The sequence below is a fragment of the Portunus trituberculatus genome, chromosome 50, assembly GCF_017591435.1.
Source record: "Portunus trituberculatus isolate SZX2019 chromosome 50, ASM1759143v1, whole genome shotgun sequence".
In the NCBI taxonomy this organism is placed as follows: Eukaryota; Metazoa; Arthropoda; class Malacostraca; order Decapoda; family Portunidae; genus Portunus; species Portunus trituberculatus.
The window spans coordinates 5,922,520-5,942,519 of record NC_059304.1 but is presented as its reverse complement, the minus strand read 5'-3'; the positions used below and the strand labels follow the sequence as shown (position 1 = coordinate 5,942,519).

Genomic DNA, 20,000 nt, shown 5'->3' with positions numbered 1-20,000 from the left:
GTGTAAGAAACGCTGAAAGCAAGTATTGAACTTTTCCTCATTACATCCACTTTTTCTTGCTTAAATATGGAAAACATCACTCTAAGTAGGACTCGAGAAAAACACATGAAAACAAATGGACAGAGTTGGGGTTATTTTCAAGTATTATATGTATTTTTCTACCCCTCTTAAACACACAAGGATCTGCAGCAATCATAGAGGAGAGTAAGCAATAAGTCACACATGTTTACCGTCCAGCATAGCCTTGGAAAGCCGCTCCTCGCTCACACGCAGGACAAGGAGGGGCAGGCGAGGCAAAGGCAAGCCAAGCCAAGCAAAAGCAAAGCAAAAGCACACGCACACACACGCACACATACACACCGGCACGAGTTATTGATTGTCTCTTCCGCAAGACGACACCCACGGCCTGAGCGAGTTGGAGTGTGCCTGGAATTCACCTTTGGCTTTTCTTCCACGTCCGTAAACCTTTTGGAACATGCGCACCTTCACCTTTGTTGCTGGAATTTATCATCACAACATGCTCCTCGTAATCTTCTTACCAACTGTATCTAAACAGGTAACTTTTCATCACCTTCTTTGGTTATCATCACGTATTCATATAGACTTTTGGGAGGAGGAGGAGGATGAGGAAGAGGAGAGGGAAATGCTAGTGGCTCAGCGTGTATTTGCGTTGTTCTCCTTGAAGGGACAGGCTCAACCTATGCTACCCTAACACACTTTTCTTTCCTGCCTCTCCCCTAACCCTGCTCTCCTTTTCACATTCAAACATCACCACTCTCATCCCCTCTCCATGTCTTTCTTTCTCTTCCCCTTTGTATTCCACCTCGTCTTGCTTCCTATCTTCCTTCTCCTGGTGTTCGGTACTGCAATGAATCCTGTCTTCCGCCATTTATATTCTAGGAGATAGATAGATAGATAGATAGAAAGAGAGAGAGAGAGAGAGAGAGAGAGAGAGAGAGAGAGAGAGAGAGAGAGAGAGAGAGAGAGAGAGAGAGAGAGAGAGACGAACCTAAAAATTTACTTCCGCAGCAATTCAAACTCCCAGTCATTCACCCGACTCGTTTCAGTTTACTCCTCGTCTACAATTTCCATCCAGATCCATTTACTGTGTGGGCAGAAAAAAAAGGGTGAAAATGCCTTCTCCATACCTTCCACAACACCGACACAGAGGCTATACACGTATGGCGCATAACATCACTGGAGCCATTTTTTTTTTTTTTTTTTTTTTTTTTTTTTTGCAACCATAGACTAAAAGGGGAAAAAAAATAATATGCCTTCGTTTTCTGGTGATGACAGTGTTTACCTTTACGGGCAGGGCTGGAAATTTTATGGAGCCTGATGACACTGGAGCACCTGGGCCTCACAAACCTCCTGAAAATTGCAGGTAACATCCCTCAGCCTGTTAACTGTTAGGTGCGATGTAGCGAAGGGTGAATATAATGGGCTAAATATTATTAACCACTTCGCGCTGCTAGGTTGGGGGCGGTTGTCTCTCTCTCTCTCTCTCTCTCTCTCTCTCTCTCTCTCTCTCTCTCTCTCTCTCTCTTTCTCTCTGGTTTTGATGGGTTGACACGTTAATGCCTTTTTTGCAATATTTTTCCTTTCATATATATATTTTTTTGTAATATCAAACTGTGTGAAAACAAAACAATTGATACGTACTACGAAAAGAGAGAGAGAGAGAGAGAGAGAGAGAGAGAGAGAGAGAGAGAGAGAGAGAGAGAGAGATACACCTCAACCATAACGAAGGCTGCATTAACCATAAACAAAGCTATTCTCTCTCTTCCAACCCTCAACACAAACCACAATGGATACAAAAAAAAAAAACTTACGAGCGAGAGAAAAGAAACGTAGGAACCATCACCACCATCACCATCATCACCATCTTTCCCCACCATTACCCCTCGACCTGGGAATCCGCAGAGCTATTCTCCGTGGAGCTTAAAACGCTGAATCGCAGACTCACGACTATAGTTATACGATTCTCTCTCTCCTGGTCCCCTCATATCCCCACCCCGACACACACACACACTCTTGGCGGCGACGCGGGGTGAGTGTGGGGGAGAAGCCTTAACGAGAGAGGGATGGGAGGCACGGCGACTGACATTATGCGTGCAGGCGGGCGAGGCAGCTTTGACTTATTATCCTATTAAATCCGGGTTATGGGGCGGCCACAGCGACACGGTTTTAGTTTACAGCTCCTGGGTGACTCTTCGGTTCATGGCTGAAGAAGGATACGGAGCGTTAGTGGAGGAGGGAATGGTTAGAGATAGGGGAAAGTGTGTAAGAGGGAGGGGAAGGAAGGAAGGAAGGTAGGAAGGAAGAAAGGACAAGGAGTGAGGAAGTTTGGCCAAGTAAATGATGTTAGGTTTATCAGGTGTCTTTCTTCGTGTTTACTTTTTTTTTCTGGATTATAAGTTTAAATGTAACCATCCCACTTTATCCTCTTTCTTGTGTCGTCCTTGCTTATCCCTCTCTCACCCTCGTCTTTTGCTCTTCTCCCGTAATTCCTCATTTTTATTCGTCAGTGTCTTCAGGGGCACGTTCCCTCCTCATCTGTCAGTCACTTAACTCTTCATCTTGTCTCCTTCACCTTCTCATCCTCCCCTCGTCTTCTATAATCTATTCAGTTATCTTGCATCCTCACGTCTTTTACTTTTCCCCTTTCTTGAGGCCTTAGGTTGAATATCTCTTCCCCGTTCTCCTCTCTTTGCTTCTCTCCTCCGCTCTCCCTTCTGCTTGTCTCCGTATTCTTCTCCCTGTTGCGAATTGAAAATATATTTGATTCCACGTTTCTGTCATTTTCTTAATTACACTGACTTCCAAATTATATTACTGATTATTTTCTCTCTCTCTCTCTCTCTCTCTCTCTCTCTCTCTCTCTCTCTCTCTCTCTCTCTCTCTCTCTCTCTCTCTCTCTCTCTCTCTTCCAGTATCTAGTCTTTATCTATCTTCCCCCTTTCTTCCTCTCTCACTTTCTTCCATTCTTTATTTTCTTTCGCTGGGTCGTCGCCTTTGTTCCTTTCCACTCTCTTTTCCCTCCGGCTATATTTACCGTCCCTCTCCCTCACTCCCCTTGCCTTCAGTCCTTGCCTTTCGTATTTTTCTCTAGCTGGAATTTGATTTACTGGATTCGCCATCAGCTGTGTCCACATCGCCTCAGTAGCCTCTTCAATATAAGATAAATAATTCATCGCAAGTATATATATAGATAATAACAATCGACATTCCTTTGTAAAAATCTGGCCTTTTTTTTTAGCTTTATTCCTTCATTTATATTGCAGCTGGTGAAACATTGACTAATTGAACTTAGGAATCGATAAATACCCAAAGAATAAATAACTTCAGTGGCTTTGAATTTAATATGCAATGGAATCTCATGTTTTATTTAGTGGCAAGTGGACAGTATTTCTGCTTTGTGCTGTTATTATGCTTGGGCCGGTTTCTGATTGCAGAGTGTTAGCAAGAACTGATAGTAATTCTATGCTTGCTTTGAGAAATACCAGTGCCATTGTTGTTAAATTAGATGGGTATACACACACACACACACACACACACAGACACAAATGGGCAAGTCTCTTAATGTGTGGCCCCTGTTCACCTAGCAGTAAATAGGTACGGGATGTAACTCGAGGGGTTGTGGCCTCACTTTCCCGGTGTGTGGAGTGTGTTGTGGTCTCAGTCCTACCCGAAGATCGGTCTATGAGCTCTAAGGTCGCTCCGTAATGGGGAAGACTGGCTGGGTGACCAGTAGACGACCGAGGTGAATCACACACACACACACACACACACACACACACACACACACACACACACACACACACACACACACACATATACTCTCTCTCTCTCTCTCTCTCTCTCTCTCTCTCTCTCTCTCTCTCTCTCTCTCAAACTTAGATCAAGAATAATGCCAGTTTCAGTGGTGGTGCATCCTTGCATAACGCTCCCTTTTTATCCTGAGGCGCCGCAAAATCATAGGAGTAGAAATCAATGAATTAATTACACTCTTCCTCAAGTTATGTAACGGTACTCTTAATCCCCCGCGGCGTGACCCTTTCAGTTCACCTCAGTACCTTCCCTCGGGTTCACTAATAATGCTCTCTTCGACGTGAATAAAGGTGGGCAGACTTGGTGATGATGGCAGTGGTAGTGGTGGTGGTGGTGGATTGGGAGTTTGTTGTAATGGAAAGAAATATGGTGATCTTAATGGTAAAACTTCGGGAGTAATGGTGATGGTGGCGGTAGTGGCGGTGGTGGTAATGGTGGATCTGATGATGATGAAGAGTGAAGGAAATGATGATGTGATGGTGATGGCAGTGGTAAGGAGTGTGCCTTTATAGTGATGATGGTAGTGACAATGGGGTTATTACATGGGTGACTCTAAAGTACGTAGTTGTGGTGAAAATGGTAATAATGGTAAGGGCGATGGTGGTGGTGATGGTATGTACGTACGTCGCTCAGCACCGGGAATCGCGCCATCTTCACCGCCAACAACACACGCGGACCAGCACTTTCTTGTGGCAAATTTCAGCTGCACCACATTCTTCTACCCACCCGCTGTTACCACCTTGCTCTTTAGTGAGTGTCCTTCCTACTGCCGCTGCTTTTTACCTCTCCCCGTCTCTCGAGGTTAGATTCCCTTGTTTCTCACCAACTTGCCCTCTCCTCTTCACCACTTATCACACCTTACGTACTAGACTAGACTCATCCTCTTCACCATCCACCCTCCAGACTTCCCTCCCCTTAGACTCTCCTCTTCACAATCCATTTTCCCAACACTAATCCTCATATTCTTTCCTCCCCGGCGAGAACCTTATGGCGTTCTCCTCCATAAAGGCGTCGAGGTGCAGGAACAACACATTTTCAGCAAAAAACTTCCCTCAAGTATTTTCTCTCTGGCTTGCAACTCTTCCCGAGAATGAATTTTGGGGCCTCAGGTCTCGTCGGTCCAGTAATGGTAGTTATTTGGTGGGCAAACACCGAGTCTGTGTGTTCGGGCCAAGTTGGAGTTAAAAACCAACGAAACTTTGACCACTCAGGAATTAAAGTCAGCAGCAGGACTTCCTTACGAAAGGCTTTAAAAGAGGGTTTTAGTTTCCGTATTATTTTGTGTCACCAAAGCTGGCGCCACAAGAATGAGGTGGAAATTCTTTATAGATATCAACTTCTGCCGGACCCTCGCTGGAATTTCTTACCTGCTCTTGACATTTCAGAGTTGAAGATTACCTTTGTTAGACGTAAACATTTCAAAATATTTGTACCAAGTACCAGAAAGGAGCATGTCATTGCGAACGATGAAGGGAATGTTTCTTCGCGAGTGACGAAATGATCCTAGACCGATCAGGAGCCGATCCCGCGACATAAGCAGCGAAGCTCCTCATCCTGACTCCTCCGTGGGTCACCAACTCGAGACAACAAAACTTTTCCCATAACGTGAAGTTAGCTGGCCCCGTCAACGGACGACAGAAAGTTACCTTATATTGGGCTTTATGCAAAGCCGATGGAATTGTTTGCGAAGTAGGGGAATAATCGTGCAAAACTAGGCACCGAAAAAATAATAAATTCATTTTTATACAAGGTTAGTTTTTTGCTTCTTTATACGAAATAACGGAAATATCCAATATCGTGGCTCATATAGACATGTCAGTTCAATGTGTCGTGCTGGCTGTGTCGTGCTTCTCAGTACTGTACTGTGCTATACTGTTGAAAAAGCCAAAGGAGACAAAATATGATTAACTGCTTTTCGGCAAGAGAAACTGGTTCCTAGAAGAACAAGAGGAAACTCCTTCAAGAAAAATGGTTCTCTCTCTCTCTCTCTCTCTCTCTCTCTCTCTCTCTCTCTCTCTCTCTCTCTCTCTCTCTCTCTCTCTCTCATCCATAAAACATCACCATTACCCTATATTTCTGCCCACAGCCTTCGCGGCATAGAACCCTGCACCTTGCACCTCATATTTCCCACTCACATCTCCTCCACCCCTCATCCCTCCACCATAAAAGCATCCACCTCTTATCACCCCTGAACTCCCTCCCCTGTCGTAAATCCGCTCCACCACCTTGATACAATATAAAAAAAGAAAAAGAAAAAGAAAAGGACAGGAAGAGAAGACAACTTTTTTTTTTTTTTTGTTCCTTCTTCATTCTTAAGGCGAGGTAAGAACGTCACTAGGTTTCGTGAAGTGTGGGATACAAAAATCCGATTTCCTGATGAGAAAGTGTTGTCTCCGTGTATAAAGAGCTCGGGGATAAATTCACCATCGCTACTTAATGAAAAAAGAAGATAGAAAATAAAATAAAATGATGAAATGATGACATAAAAGAAAACATGCATGTACTAAGGAAAAATCACTTGTATGAGAGAGAGAGAGAGAGAGAGAGAGAGAGAGAGAGAGAGAGAGAGAGAGAGAGAGAGAGAAAGGAATTATATGAATAGCTGATGAGGAAAGGAAAGTGAGAAAACACCAGAACTGTAATGAGTTTGATATGAATGGTGATTAAAGTGAAAAAAAAAAAGAAATCGCATAAAGAAAAGTCATTTGCACATTCGTCTGTCTTTTAATAAAATATGAATTGCTTTATATATCTTTTCATGCCCTCACTTTGTCAATGTAGTGCGTGACAGAAAAAAAGGTTAGAGAGAGAAAATAGATGCTTCTTGACCCTGTAGTAACTAAGAAGGTAATAACGAAGAGTAATAGAGAATAAGAACTATGGTAATACAACATTGGAACGCCGGAGTGAGGAAAGCAGTGAGTCGAGGAAAGAATGAATTGCTGACGGCGGCTCAAAATTCCGGAAACATTAATCAAAGTCATGAATATATTCACTGCCATTCATTCCATTCATTCGCGAGTCTTCTTGTTGTTCTTTGTAGTGTCACCATCATACCCACAACCACCACTACTATCACCATCACCACCACTATCATCACCATCAGTTTCAGCCTCATCTGGTTCTCGGTGACGCATAAGGTGATGGATCTCCCGAAGACCAGTCATCCCCCGACAGGGACGCCGAGGCTCCCTGACAGGTCCTCAGAAGGGGCATAAATTTCCCATCCCGAGGAGCCTTTCCCCCGCGCGCTCACTTTCCCTCTTCTTCACTCAGATTTCCGCGGCTTTTTTCGTCGTATTCTAACATTTCCTCCAGTCGTTGTGAGCGTTGTTTTTCTGTGAGCATGATGGTCGGACCTTGCAGACATCGTTTACATTAGAATGCCGGTCCCATTAGACTAAATGTCGTGCAATACGAAAGGAAAGAAGTAAAAACCGCTTCCACTTTTCATCACTCCTGCGAAGACTTTACTCTTTGGCACTGCTGGCGGCGGGTGGAGTGCTGCTCTTCATTCTTAAGGAAGACCTTGCCAGGCTTTCCATTCCCCTTACCTGAACAAACATAGGCCACATGTCTCACTTAGAGGGAATGAAAGGGTTATCCCGAGGGGCGCGACGAAGGCTTCTTCTCCTTCCATATAAGACATCGTCATTTCTAAAAACGTTCCTGCTTGCTGTGTGCTTCATTTCGCCGTAATTAAGTGAATGCATGTGTCCAACTTACCATCTGGTGTAAATACTCGTTATCTGTTAATTTTCTAAAGAAATATCTTATCGACGTCATACAGAATATAATCTGGATGAAAATAGTTTACAAGCTAAAATCTCGATAATGAAGAGAACTAAGGAATATGAAAGTAAATAAAGAAATCGTTATATAAAAAGATTCTCTACTGAGGAAACCACAGTCAGGGTGGAGCAGACCATAACTTAGGGTACGTGCCAGCCCCTGGTACGTGCAGGGCAAGGTGAGTAGCGGCGAGGGCAGGACTCTGAACTATTTGCTTCTTACTAGTACTAGTGTGCACGAGTTCTGTGTTATGGAGCAATGATGAGCGGAAGTTCCAGTGGAGGGAAAGGCGACAAGTATGTAGTTACAGTATGATAACTGTGATCCTTTTTTTAATATTTTCTAGCACCATTGTGAGTTTCAAACATTACTTTGCATCTCCTTATCCAATATTCTCACCTTTCTTAACAATCTTTCCGTCATCTTCATTATCATTATTATCACGTGATTTCACAGCAGCCACTTTTTATTTCCTTGTATTACATATTCCCTTCTCAGTCTTTACTTAGCCTACACACAATGAACGCAGGCGTGTACACCTCATCCTTCTCGGCCACGGCGTTAAGGAAGCGACCGTCATCCATCACCTAGCACTATGTCGTCATGCGTTGTATGTAGAAATGCTCTTTGTTTGTTTGATCATCATGACATACATAAAAGATGACGATACATTCCCCTGCGTTAATTGTCAGCCTTAAAAGTAAAATAGATAATATATAGTTTAGATAGCAAGAAATAAATACATATTTAAAGAAATAAAAATAAAAAGCAAGGACATATTTTAAAGAACACGAAATATAAAAGCTTTAGAAAATATAACTGTATTTTCAGCCACCCAAAATAGGACCTTAAAAGTAAAATACATGGTATAAAGTTTAACATAACAAAAAGTAGAATTACAAGAGCATTTCTTCAGAAATAAAGTAAAATAAGTGTGTTAAATAATACATGAACGATATTCATACATACATCTTATATTATGCAAATAGAAAAATAAATGGCTCAAAATAGCAAAAATGTAGAATCACAAGTGCATATTTTAAGTATAATAGGTAATATGAATGTTAAACGTAGCGTTCCTTTGTGCGAATGTCAGGCAATGTTGTATGTTCCTTCTTTTGTCACACCTCTACCACGGCTCTCCACACCTTCCACTCCCCTCCACAACCCACTGCCACCGCCACACTCCTAAACACTCTGCACAACTTCCTTCACTCCTCCACACGTCTTGCAAACCTCTTACTCCTCCGCCTTCTCCTCCTCCTCCTTTCTCACTACATCCACACAATCTCCTCCCTCCTCCCGGCATAGCCTCCCTCCATTCCTTCGTTCTAAATCCTCGCTTCTATTCTCTCCTCCATTCTCCTCACACTCACCCCTCCCCTCCTTCCCTTCATCCATCCATCCCTCCCTTCCCTCCTGTCATTCCTCCATGTTTCCTCTCCTCCTCCTCCTCCTCCTCCTCCTCCTCCTCCTCTTCTCTTGCCTCTCTCTCACTCTCTCCCCTCCCACACCTGAGCCTCTCCCTCCTTGCTCAACACAATCTCATACTCAGCTGCTGCTTCATTTTTCTTTTTTTTTTTTTTTTTTTTCTTTCCTCTCGCTCCTTCTCCACTATGCGTACTTTCTTTTCCTTCGTTATCACCCTTGAGTGAGGCTGACATTTCTTTTTTCTTTCGTCTTTTCTCTCTTTTTTTTTCCATTTTATCAACGCCATTCTTCGTCTCCTTCATCACTTCCTAAAACATTTCAATCTTTCCTTCGTACTTACTGCGTCTTATCGTCCACCAGTCTCTTTCTCTCTCTCTCTCTCTCTCTCTCTCTCTCTCTCTCTCTCTCTCTCTCTTCCTGCTTCGATTATCTTCTTCCCTAAACCCCAATACCCCCCATTCTTGCCTCCTCCGCATCTTCCTCTTCCTTTTCCTTCTCCTTCTCCTCTCCTCATATCTCCTCCAGCAAACGCATATTTTTCTTTTTTTTTCTTCTTTCGTTTTCCCTCATTCACTTCCTCCTTTATTTTTCTTGTTCTTATTCTTCTTTCTCACGTTATCTTCATCATCTCCCCCCTTTCCTTACCCAGCTGCAAGAGAAGGGAACAAGCGTGGTGTTGGTTGGCTCTGAGAGAAAGATTTATTACCACAAAAATCCTTCCTCCATGTGAATTGTGGTGACAAAAAAGTAATATTCCTCCGTGAATTGAAAGAAAGAAGGAAAAATAACCCGTAAAATAAAGATATAGTGTGAAGGTAAATGCATTCATGTATGATGCAAAAAAAAATATTGATAAGAAATACACACTTATTTGAATTATTGGGAGTTATTTATTTTTTTTACGTAAAAAAGTGAGTTATTTTAATTTTGCTGTAATTGTGTAAGTGTTTCTCAGGTTCGTAGCTACAGTGTTCTGAGCACCAGAGATATAGCTAACGGGACGGTCTCAGCGTGAACTCGGTACAGGGGTATAGGAATCGTTATGTAATTTCCTGCCATTGTATCCCACTATATACATAGAAATTGTTACTCATTATGTAAATGTAGCACCATTTTCAAAACGTACTACTCACGTTATAAACTTTTTGTTCGAGAAAAGTATTCGCGTTGTGTTGTTGAAGTAGACAAGAGATGGAGACGAAGACGATTTTTTTTTTTTTTTGTCTTCATCCTTTTCCACGATAACAAAGAGCCAAGTCGAGGAGAGGATGGTGGAAGCAGGCGGCGCTGGTGTTGTTTAGGCGAAGCTCTGACTTGACGCACTGCCTGTCTCGTACCGTGAAATGTTGACTTATCACTCCTCAGTCTGCAGGGAGTCGGAGAAATAAAACCACATTGCCTGAAAGACTCTATAGAGGAGGGAGCGGGAAGGAAAATACAGGTTGTATACCTAGTAACTATAATGCTATTTCAATTCAATATTTAGAGAAAACAAGGAAGTACTTATTGGAACACCACAAATGCCATACGCTTTCTTTTCAGTATCACGCAACCATATATAACAAATACCAAGAATTTACATTATACACAGTGCCTCGCCTCGCTTGTCAGTGTGAAAGAAATCAGATTAGAAAATGAATTATCAGAGACAGAATTCGGTTCTCATGCTAAATTGCTTTGAGCTGTTTAGTTAGTTGTAAAGCAATTTAAGGAAAATAGTAACTGATCAGTAACCTGTGCAAAATTAACTTACGAGTATTTTGCAATTTTGAGCATCGAATAAATACTAAAAGTTTCCACTAGTCGAAAATAAAAGATCCAAGTCCATTCCTGCCACAACTTTGATATGAGGAGTCAGAATTATCTTGTCCTACCTTCCAGAATTACTGTAATGTTGCTTGTTGAGATTTTGATAAAGTGAAAAGTTTTCTTAAAGAAAATAGTGTTATCTTTAACCTTTCGGTCGATTCAGTGTTGTTGATGCGAGCATGAGACCTTCACTTTTGAAAACACAGAAGATTTTGTGTACAGAAGCTGAGCTTCCGTTACGAATTGCATTTTCATTTTTAATGTGAAGAGTTTACATATAAAACAATGTGGAAACTTTCTGAGATTAAATGAATATAGTGTTCAGAATCATTCTTTTAAGTCAGAACAAAAAAGGTTATTTACTGAATACAAAATAGCATACCGTAAGTTCGTCCAGGATGTCACCAACACACTGAAACATGATGTTCCTCACAGCGATATGATGCGGCACTGCGGGTTTCATGTGACATTTCAGTCGAATAATTTCAATGTGCATCTCTTAAACTACTACAAGCTTTGAACCGTATATACTTCTCTCTTATTGTGGCTCACTCAATATACAGTGGAATTATTATATTCAATTTTCAAATGCAATATCAATGCATTTGCCTCATTGTGTCGCCCATCTTGAATCACGCCGCTAAGATGAAGAGGCAGATTTTTTTTTTTCACAAAATTTAAAGTGTAATTTTACATGTAACAGTGACTAATTTTCGCATAGCATCCATTACATTGTGACCTGTATGTTATTTAGTAAGATCGAGTAGGAAAGAGCATCAGGATGGCTGGCCCGTCGAACATCGTCTATGTGGTGCCCCTACCGCCATGAGGGAACGAGCCTTGTCAGGAATGCTGCACCCCTCCACCAGCAGCGTTGGAATCCCCTAACTTTAGTTTGAACTTTATAACCTCTCTTTTTCCATATCTGTTTGTGCAAGGTGTTAACCTTCAAGTCACCGCGATGTAACCAACAACAATGGCAGTAGCCTTGCACTGTCTTTGAGCTTCAGATCAAATCCTGTGGTGCATCATTCCATACCTCCTTCCGTCTAAGTTTCTTTGCGATGATATAAAACATGCTGAGCTACTTGTTTCGAGTATAGAAGCTAATGAAATATTTAAAAACAATCCGGGCCGTCAGCATTGGCCTTTATCCCACACGTTATATCACAATCATGAAGTTTTTTTCCATCACATCTCAAGCTTACTTTGAGTATTTTTTTTCTATTTCTTTTTGTTCAACTGATGCTCTTAAGATAAGCTGTAAAAGAGAACAGAGAATTATTCTAAGTGCTAAAATTTCCACTGACTTACTTCTACCGAACCTTTCATAGAACTTGATAAGTAACGAGAAAAGATTGAAAGCGGTTTTTGCCTGTCCGCTCCGTTTGCTTTCTCGTTTTCTATACGAGATGCAAGTCCCGGCCATCGTCAGTTCCTGGCAGCGGGTTTGCCCCAGTCATTCCCAGAGCGAGGCCAACACTGTGTACCATGAAATGATAACTCAGGAGTCCCGACAGCCTGCGTGACGTGGCCAAATGGAATATGTCACCGGACTGCGGATGAGCCACGCAAAGGAGTGTGTTGGAAGACAACACGAGGAGCCTTCGAATTCACCGACATCACGGTGTTTTCCTATTATTGTTATTATTATTATCATCATCATTATCATTATTATTATTATTATTATTATTATTAATATCATCATCATCATCATCATTATCATCATCATCATTTGCTACTATAACTACTGCTACTGCAATTGCTACTATTACTGCTACTGTTGTTCCCGCTGCTACTGTACTACCACTATTGGTACTATTGTTGCTACTATTACTATTATTACTACTACTACTACTACTACTACTACCACTACTACTACTACTACTACTACTACTACTATTATTACTACTACTACTACTACTACTACTACTACTACTACTACTACTACTACTACTACTACTACTACTACTACTACTACTACTACTACTACTACTACTACTACTACTTCTTCTACTACTGTTACTGTAATTTTTTTTTCTTATTTTCTATACATACAGTTAGGTTCAGGGTTTCATGGGATTGGGGTTCTGTTCCACTTTCTGCCAGTAATGTTAGATGCAGCTGACAACGAGATGCCTTTGAGAGCACCACTTCCTGACGCACTTTGATGAAAACGCAATAAAGTGTCAGTAAAAGGGAAGCTAACGTGAAGTTGTATATGCATTAGAGAGCACGTTTACATAGAGCGATGTTGAATTTCTTCCGGTGAGAAAAAAAAAGTCAGTTAATTGAGATATATAAAAAAAAAAAAATGTATTTGTCAGCACAATATTCCTTTATCCTTCCCAGTCCTCCTCCTCCTCTTACTTATCTCCCTCGTCTTAGGTTTGGGATTGTCTCCAAGATCTCCCGTCCACAATCTCTGAACGACTCTCTCCTCCCCACCGGTATCTTGTGTCTTGCCCTTACGATCCTTCCGTCGCTTTGATGTTCTTATGTTGCTCTTTTTATGGGTTGTCCTCGGCCCCTCCCTTGTCTTCCTCATTTCTTTTTCTCACTAAGTACATTTTTTTTTCTCTTCTTATCTCTTCATTAATCCTCAAACCCATTCTTCCCATCGCAGCTAAATCCCTGTAATTTATTTTTCTCTATTTCTCTGTCTCAGTTTCCATTTGTCTCTTTCTCTTGGTTATTCTTTCGTTGTTTTAAAGAAATTTTTCTGTCTCTCCTTTTTCTGTATTTCTTTTATCATCACGATATTACTTTTTTTACAATCAAAGTTGACCTAGAAGAAGTGAAGATAAGAACGCACGCGCGAGCGTACACACACATACACACACACACACACACACACACACACTCACACACACACATACACACACACACACAGGAACGAGAATGGTGAAGCACACTTTCTGGTGGGTGACAGCTAAGCCACTTTCCCTATATCAGTCGCTATCTCGTCCAGGCTGATTTGTTTTATTGTATTGGACACTAAATTGTAACTCTAAATTCGTGAACTGTATTGTCAAATATTGCTGATCGCAGGCACTGCCAGTTAACATATTGCTCGGCCAGGGGTGAGGGAGCTTTTTTTCTTTCTTTTTCCTTTACTGTTTTATGTTTTTTTTTCAAAACTTTTATTTTATTTATAGTAAGCTCCGATGTACTGCCATTCATGGATTACTTTACACTTCTGGCATTTCGTACATCCATGTTTTATGAATAATACTTTTTCCCGTAAGAGATTCATCTTTCTCTCTCTCTCTCTCTCTCTCTCTCTCTCTCTCTCACACACACACACACACACACACACACACACACACACACACACACACACACACACACACACACACACACACACACACACACACACACACTCTCATTACCTGCCTTAGTTCTATCCATCAAACTATATTTCATATGTCTGTTAATATAATGTTTATCCATTTGTCTGCCTGCCAGTTTATCCTAGTATATATTGTACATCATCACGCATGTCACGCGCCTACCCGCACACACACACACACACACACACACACACACACACACACACACACACACACACACACACACACACACACACTGGGTTGCGAGGATCAGTGGTCTGTGCACGTCTATCTCACATCCTTCTTTTCTTTTCATTGGAGTGCTTAATACCTATCCTGCCAATTATTTTCACCAATCTTCATTACCACCTGGCGCGGCCATGACCCTCGCTTGCTCCTGGCTTTTATCAAATAATCATCGAATAAAATTACTTTTGGGCATAACTGATTACCGAGACTCGGCTGCCTTCGACACACGTGAACATGTGAAAAAACTTAACCAAATGCCAACGCAATTGTTCTGGCGTGCTTGTCATGTCATTTGCATCTCGTATTTTTCTTTGATTGAAAACTCCCCTTTTATGGAAGCGCTGGATCACGTCATCATAATAGTGATTATGAAAATGTGTTTAATGTACAAAAAAAAAAAAAAAGAGATAATGTCCAATAAGGAGGCATGTAACTTTTTTTTTACTCATCTCAAGATATTTGCCCGTCTTTCTTCACATCTATTATTTCTCATTTGATTCAGTAGAATAAATAAAAAGCAAGTGAGATTGATCAGTATATCTTACTTATCTGTAGATCATAAATAACAAATCATCTCTGGAGACAAAAAGATGAATATAGTGTGACGTGACGCGATGAAGTGCGAGTCTAGCCCATGGCATGTGAAGGATCCATTACTGCACAATGTAAAGGGACATCATAAACCTCATGCCTGTAGAGATGTTCTGCACATTGGAGCCGCGCAAAAGTGCCGGTTTTTTTTTTTTTTAGGATTCAGTAAGTTGTTTTTAACTCAAATACTGAAAAAAATAATAAAGCGAAACAGCTAGATATATAAAAAAAAATCGCCAAACTTATTTCAGTTACTTTCAGTTGGTTCTATGAATCCAGTGATGCCATGTAACACTTGCTGCGCATATGGAGGCTGGAAAGGCGGGGAAGCAGCGGCATGGCAATTGGTAGGTCGGGAATCTTCAGTGAGAGGGAAAGCGCTTCACTGTGACGTTTTGTAACTTCATAGCAAGTTGTGTAGGCTGCAGTGACTATATAGAATGGTACTATCTTCTACTAATAATTGTTAAAAGCCTTCTGTTCGTTATATTTATGTGGATGGTAAACTAGTCTGTTTTAAGTACTTTTATACGTAATAACATGTCAACAGAGTCCTTTTGTAGGTTATTTGGAAGGTCCGTAGGCTGCAGTAACGACAAGGATAATGCTGCCCCTCAACAAACATTACTATAAGCCTCTTACAACTTTAGGCTTATTTTCAGTATAAGCTATAAGAGCAGTTTCAAGTACAGTGACCAGCACCATCTCTGTCATCACACATCCCTCCCTTTTCCTCCCTTTCCAAATATCCTTCTCGCATCTCTGATTCACGCCATGTATTCCGCCCTTTTCCACCGCGGCGCCATGACCAAGGCTTTTGCGGCGCCTTACCTCAATCACTCACTCACTCCCTACTCCCTCTTTCTTCCTTGTCACACATCACGCTTCCATCTCCTCCTCCACATCGCACGTCTCGCTCTCATCCTCCCTTTTCACACATCTCTTCCATATCATATTCTATTTTTCCTACGCAGTGTGTCTCTCAGCTCTCCCATGGAACTGCCAATACAGGTGTTCAAAAGAGGTGCAGGTAACATGTGTGACGACGATGCGCATTATTTATTAATGAAAAGTCACGGGAGAACCGCAGGCTTTTGGTTGCTGAGGGAAAAAGCTGCTGCTTGTTGTTTTAAAGAAATGCATAGGAAAAAATATGTACGAAATTGTTATCTGGTTGTCATTGTCATCGTACACAGCGCCTTGAATAGCGTAGTAACGATGATGTTGATTTATAGTTATTGTTATTGCTGTTATTGTTGTTGTTGTTGTTGTTTGTTGTTGTTGTTCTTGTGGCTGTGCAGTTGTCAGTTGAGCATGAAATTTTATAATTTTTTTTCTTACATCTGTTAAAGCATTTCTATGAATTTAGTTTGCCAAGCGTCCCTCCATTTTAGTTATTTACTTATTCATTATTTTTTCTCGTAATCCGAGTCTCCGTTTACTTATTCCCTTTGTACCATGAACTCGTTAAATTTATTTGTTTACTTACTATTTGATGTTATAATGCGCGCGCGCACACACACACACACACACACACACACACGCCCGGTAGCTCAGTGGTTAGAGCGCTGGCTTCACAAGCCAGAGGACCGGGGTTCGATTCCCCGGCCGGGTGGAGATATTTGGGTGTGTCTCCTTTCACGTGTAGCCCCTGTTCACCTAGCAGTGAGTAGGTACGAGATGTAAATCGAGAAGTTGTGACCTTGTTGTCCCGGTGTGTGGTGTGTGCCTGGTCTCGGCCTATCCGAAGATCGGAAATAATGAGCTCTGAGCTCGTTCCGTAGGGTAACGTCTGGGTGTCTCGTCAGAGACTGCAGCAGATCAAACAGTGAAACTGAAACACACACACACACACACACACACACACACATACACACACACACACACACGAAAACGTTTCACAACCAGGGATCCCAGGATCAGCAACATCCCTTGAATAATAACTATCAGCTCACCGAGAATCGCACATCTCAATATCAATTTACAATTTAGCTCCAAAGGTTTTCGAGTACTCTTCTTATAAGTCAAAGGAAAACGCAACACAATATTTCCCCCAGACCGCTTCACAGTAATCGCTCTACAACCCTACACACACAAATAAACACAGAATGTTCACTTGCGACACAGAAGCAAAAAAAATCTAACGCAACAATACTATAAAAAGATGTTCGCCAAGGCATACCAGTGATCGCTAATCGCCTCATCTCCCTCGGCGCCACAGCAGACCACCAAGTCATACACTCTCTACTGACCAAGAGATTAGTGAGAAAAAAAAAAATGCAGAAACCTTTGGTCCAACCACTCACCTCCCAGAGTAAGGAGGACTTGCAGCAGAAGTAACTGTCTTGATATATTTCCCTGTGTCATGTTTGTGGTGCAAGTAATCCTCCTCTTGATTGTCTTGGACTCACACTGCGCGAGTCTGTCACTCTTTACTGGTCTGTCTTATGCACAGGTTACTCCTTGCAACTCCCCTTCTTTGGCGGCATAGTTTGGGGAGTTCACCGGTACTTAATGTATAGAAATATTCTCCCAGCGTGATGCACTCTCTTAAATGGGTTTTATATTACTTTCCCGTGTTTAAATTTCTGACAAGGGTCTGTTTTAGTGTCTGGAGACAACAACACTCGACAGGATTGATCCACCCGCCGGAGTACCGTGCGGGATCGCTTGCTATCCGCTAGAGGAAGTGCTGGGTAAAGCCTCCTCACCGGCGAGATGGAGACTGACGCACCTACACCCGACTGAGCGTCTACCCACACTGGGAGGCCGAGCGCCTGGTGAACCCACGAAGGACTGGACGGGTCGAAGTTGCCGAAGGCTGCATTCCCTCACAGTCAAAGATGCACGTTCCTCTTGTGATGAGAAGAAGAAACCTTTAAATCTTGTCTTTTGTAGACAAATGTTAAACCGGAATAACAAGTCGTGTCAGGAAGAAAGTTTTGTAATGGTAGACGAGATCAATAATTCTCTTTCCTCTGGCCTAGAGTGCAGAGTCCTGCGCATGCTCCTCCTCGGCTCCCCGACACAGCTGCGGCCCACAAGGAGGAGAATCAATGTGTTTTTCTTTTGCAGGATTGTACTTGGCCGTGGTTGAACTTACTAAGGGAAGCGCGTCCTCACACTGCGAAGGGACAGAAAAATAGAAAGGTGACCCTACCACACTGGAACTTCTGGCCCAGACAGCGATGAGAGAAGCTGGCGTGGGCTAGCTAAAGCAAGGCTGAGCACGAAGCACAACACACACTATACCATTATTGTTTACCTGTCGCATCGTATCATAGCATAATTACTTACAAATCTGAGGCTAAGAATATGAAATCAAGCATTCCCCTCGTTCTTTTTGGGTGCTTTGTTTTACGTGCATCATATAATTATTAACATCTAAACATAGGTATGAAACAGCACTTTATATTTTCTGAAGGTTACAGGAGCGAAGACAGTATACAATAATTTTTCTTTTTTTACCTAAAGTTGACTGACACAGGATACGAATTTTATATGTTTTACTTGCCTGCACCAGTACATGGTGAGTGCAGGCTGCAGTGTACGGGTGAATAAGGTGTACGGGATATGTAAAAAGTTTTGAAAGTATGGTGTCTTTTTCTCTCTCTCTCTCTCTCTCTCTCTCTCTCTCTCTCTCTCTCTCTCTCTCTCTCTCTCTCTCTAGTTTAAAGGAGTCGAGCCAGTGTTCATCCAAGTTTCATTGACGTTGATATTCCTTCTGGTATTCGTGCAATTTTTGCAGTTGTAAACACAGCGCTGTGCCTGCTAACAAATTGCCTCCTTTACCTGTTAGTCGACGTTTCAATTTACCTGCCAGCATTATGAGGATAAACGAATGGCCGAGTAGATTATGTATTACCTACAGACCTCTGTTGAGTGTCGCCTCGCTAAACAGAGCCAGTAAATCTTCAAAAAACAATGTTAATCGCCTCACCACCGCGAGGTTGGGCACTCACTCAATAACACATGCATATCCATGAGCCAGGTGCGTTCATGTGCACGCTAAACCCACACATCATACATTTCAGTCCTGTTTTATTGAATGGCTTTCCTTTCTTAATCTTTTAACTCCAACTTGGCAGTTTATTCTCAGCTTTTGCTTTTTTCTCCTTTACAACCTGACTCATGCTGTCACAATTGTACTTCCAGTCTTTAAACAGAATACCATGCTCCCATATGCTCTTCCACTCGCTCCGTCTAATCTCTAGGTGCCTATTAGACACTGATAAATACTGTCACGACATCACAAAAAGTTTCTCTGTGTAGACCTTTTTTTGAGGAATCACTCTTCACTTTGGCAGTCTGCAAAGGCGCAGGACCAGGCGCACACCACACACCGGGACAACATGGTCACAACTTCTCGATTTACATCCCGTACCTACTCACTGCTAGGTGAACAGGGGCTACACGTGAAAGGAGACACACCTAAATATCTCCACCCGGCCGGGGAATCGAACCCCGGTCCTCTGGCTTGTGAAGCCAGCGCTCTAACCACTGAGCGACGAACACCTATCTCACAAGTACTGAAACTCCTCTATTCCTGGACACACGAAAAAAAAAAAAATCTTATATACGAACCGCTTTTCTGTATTATCACAGATATCAGACAATAATTTTCCGTTCACTTTTCTGTGTGCCAGCATGTAGTGCCCGCGCGTGGTGTGTGATAATGGTGCTGCTCCGTGTTTGAGGGCAGCGTGCAGGTGATGGCGGCACATTTAGCACGCAGGAAATGCTCTTAATCCTCCATATATATTACGACCTTGTGGGTCTTTCTGTAATAGTCATAGTGTTAGTGTTTTACCTTATCATGTACCGCCAACAGTTATTTCTGGCATCCCTCTCCTCTCTCTCTCTCTCTCTCTCTCTCTCTCTCTCTCTCTCTCTCTCTCTCTCTCTCATGTTTTCTCCATGCATGGAATATGTCCTTATATGGTGCGTGGAGCAGCGTTAGTCTTG

At 42.1% G+C, this 20,000-nt stretch overlaps 1 protein-coding gene across 1 annotated transcript in view; it reads right to left on the bottom strand.

The window, feature by feature from the left end:
* The window catches only part of LOC123500002, a 75,556-nt gene extending 57,255 nt beyond the window's left edge, over positions 1–18,301 (bottom strand). The window contains exon 1 of the mRNA XM_045248598.1: positions 17,342–18,301. Within this exon, the coding sequence (XP_045104533.1) occupies positions 17,342–17,402 (61 nt within the window). The 5' untranslated portion in view covers positions 17,403–18,301. The remainder of the gene's footprint in view (positions 1–17,341) is intronic.
* Between the last annotated feature and the right edge of the window lie 1,699 nt (positions 18,302–20,000).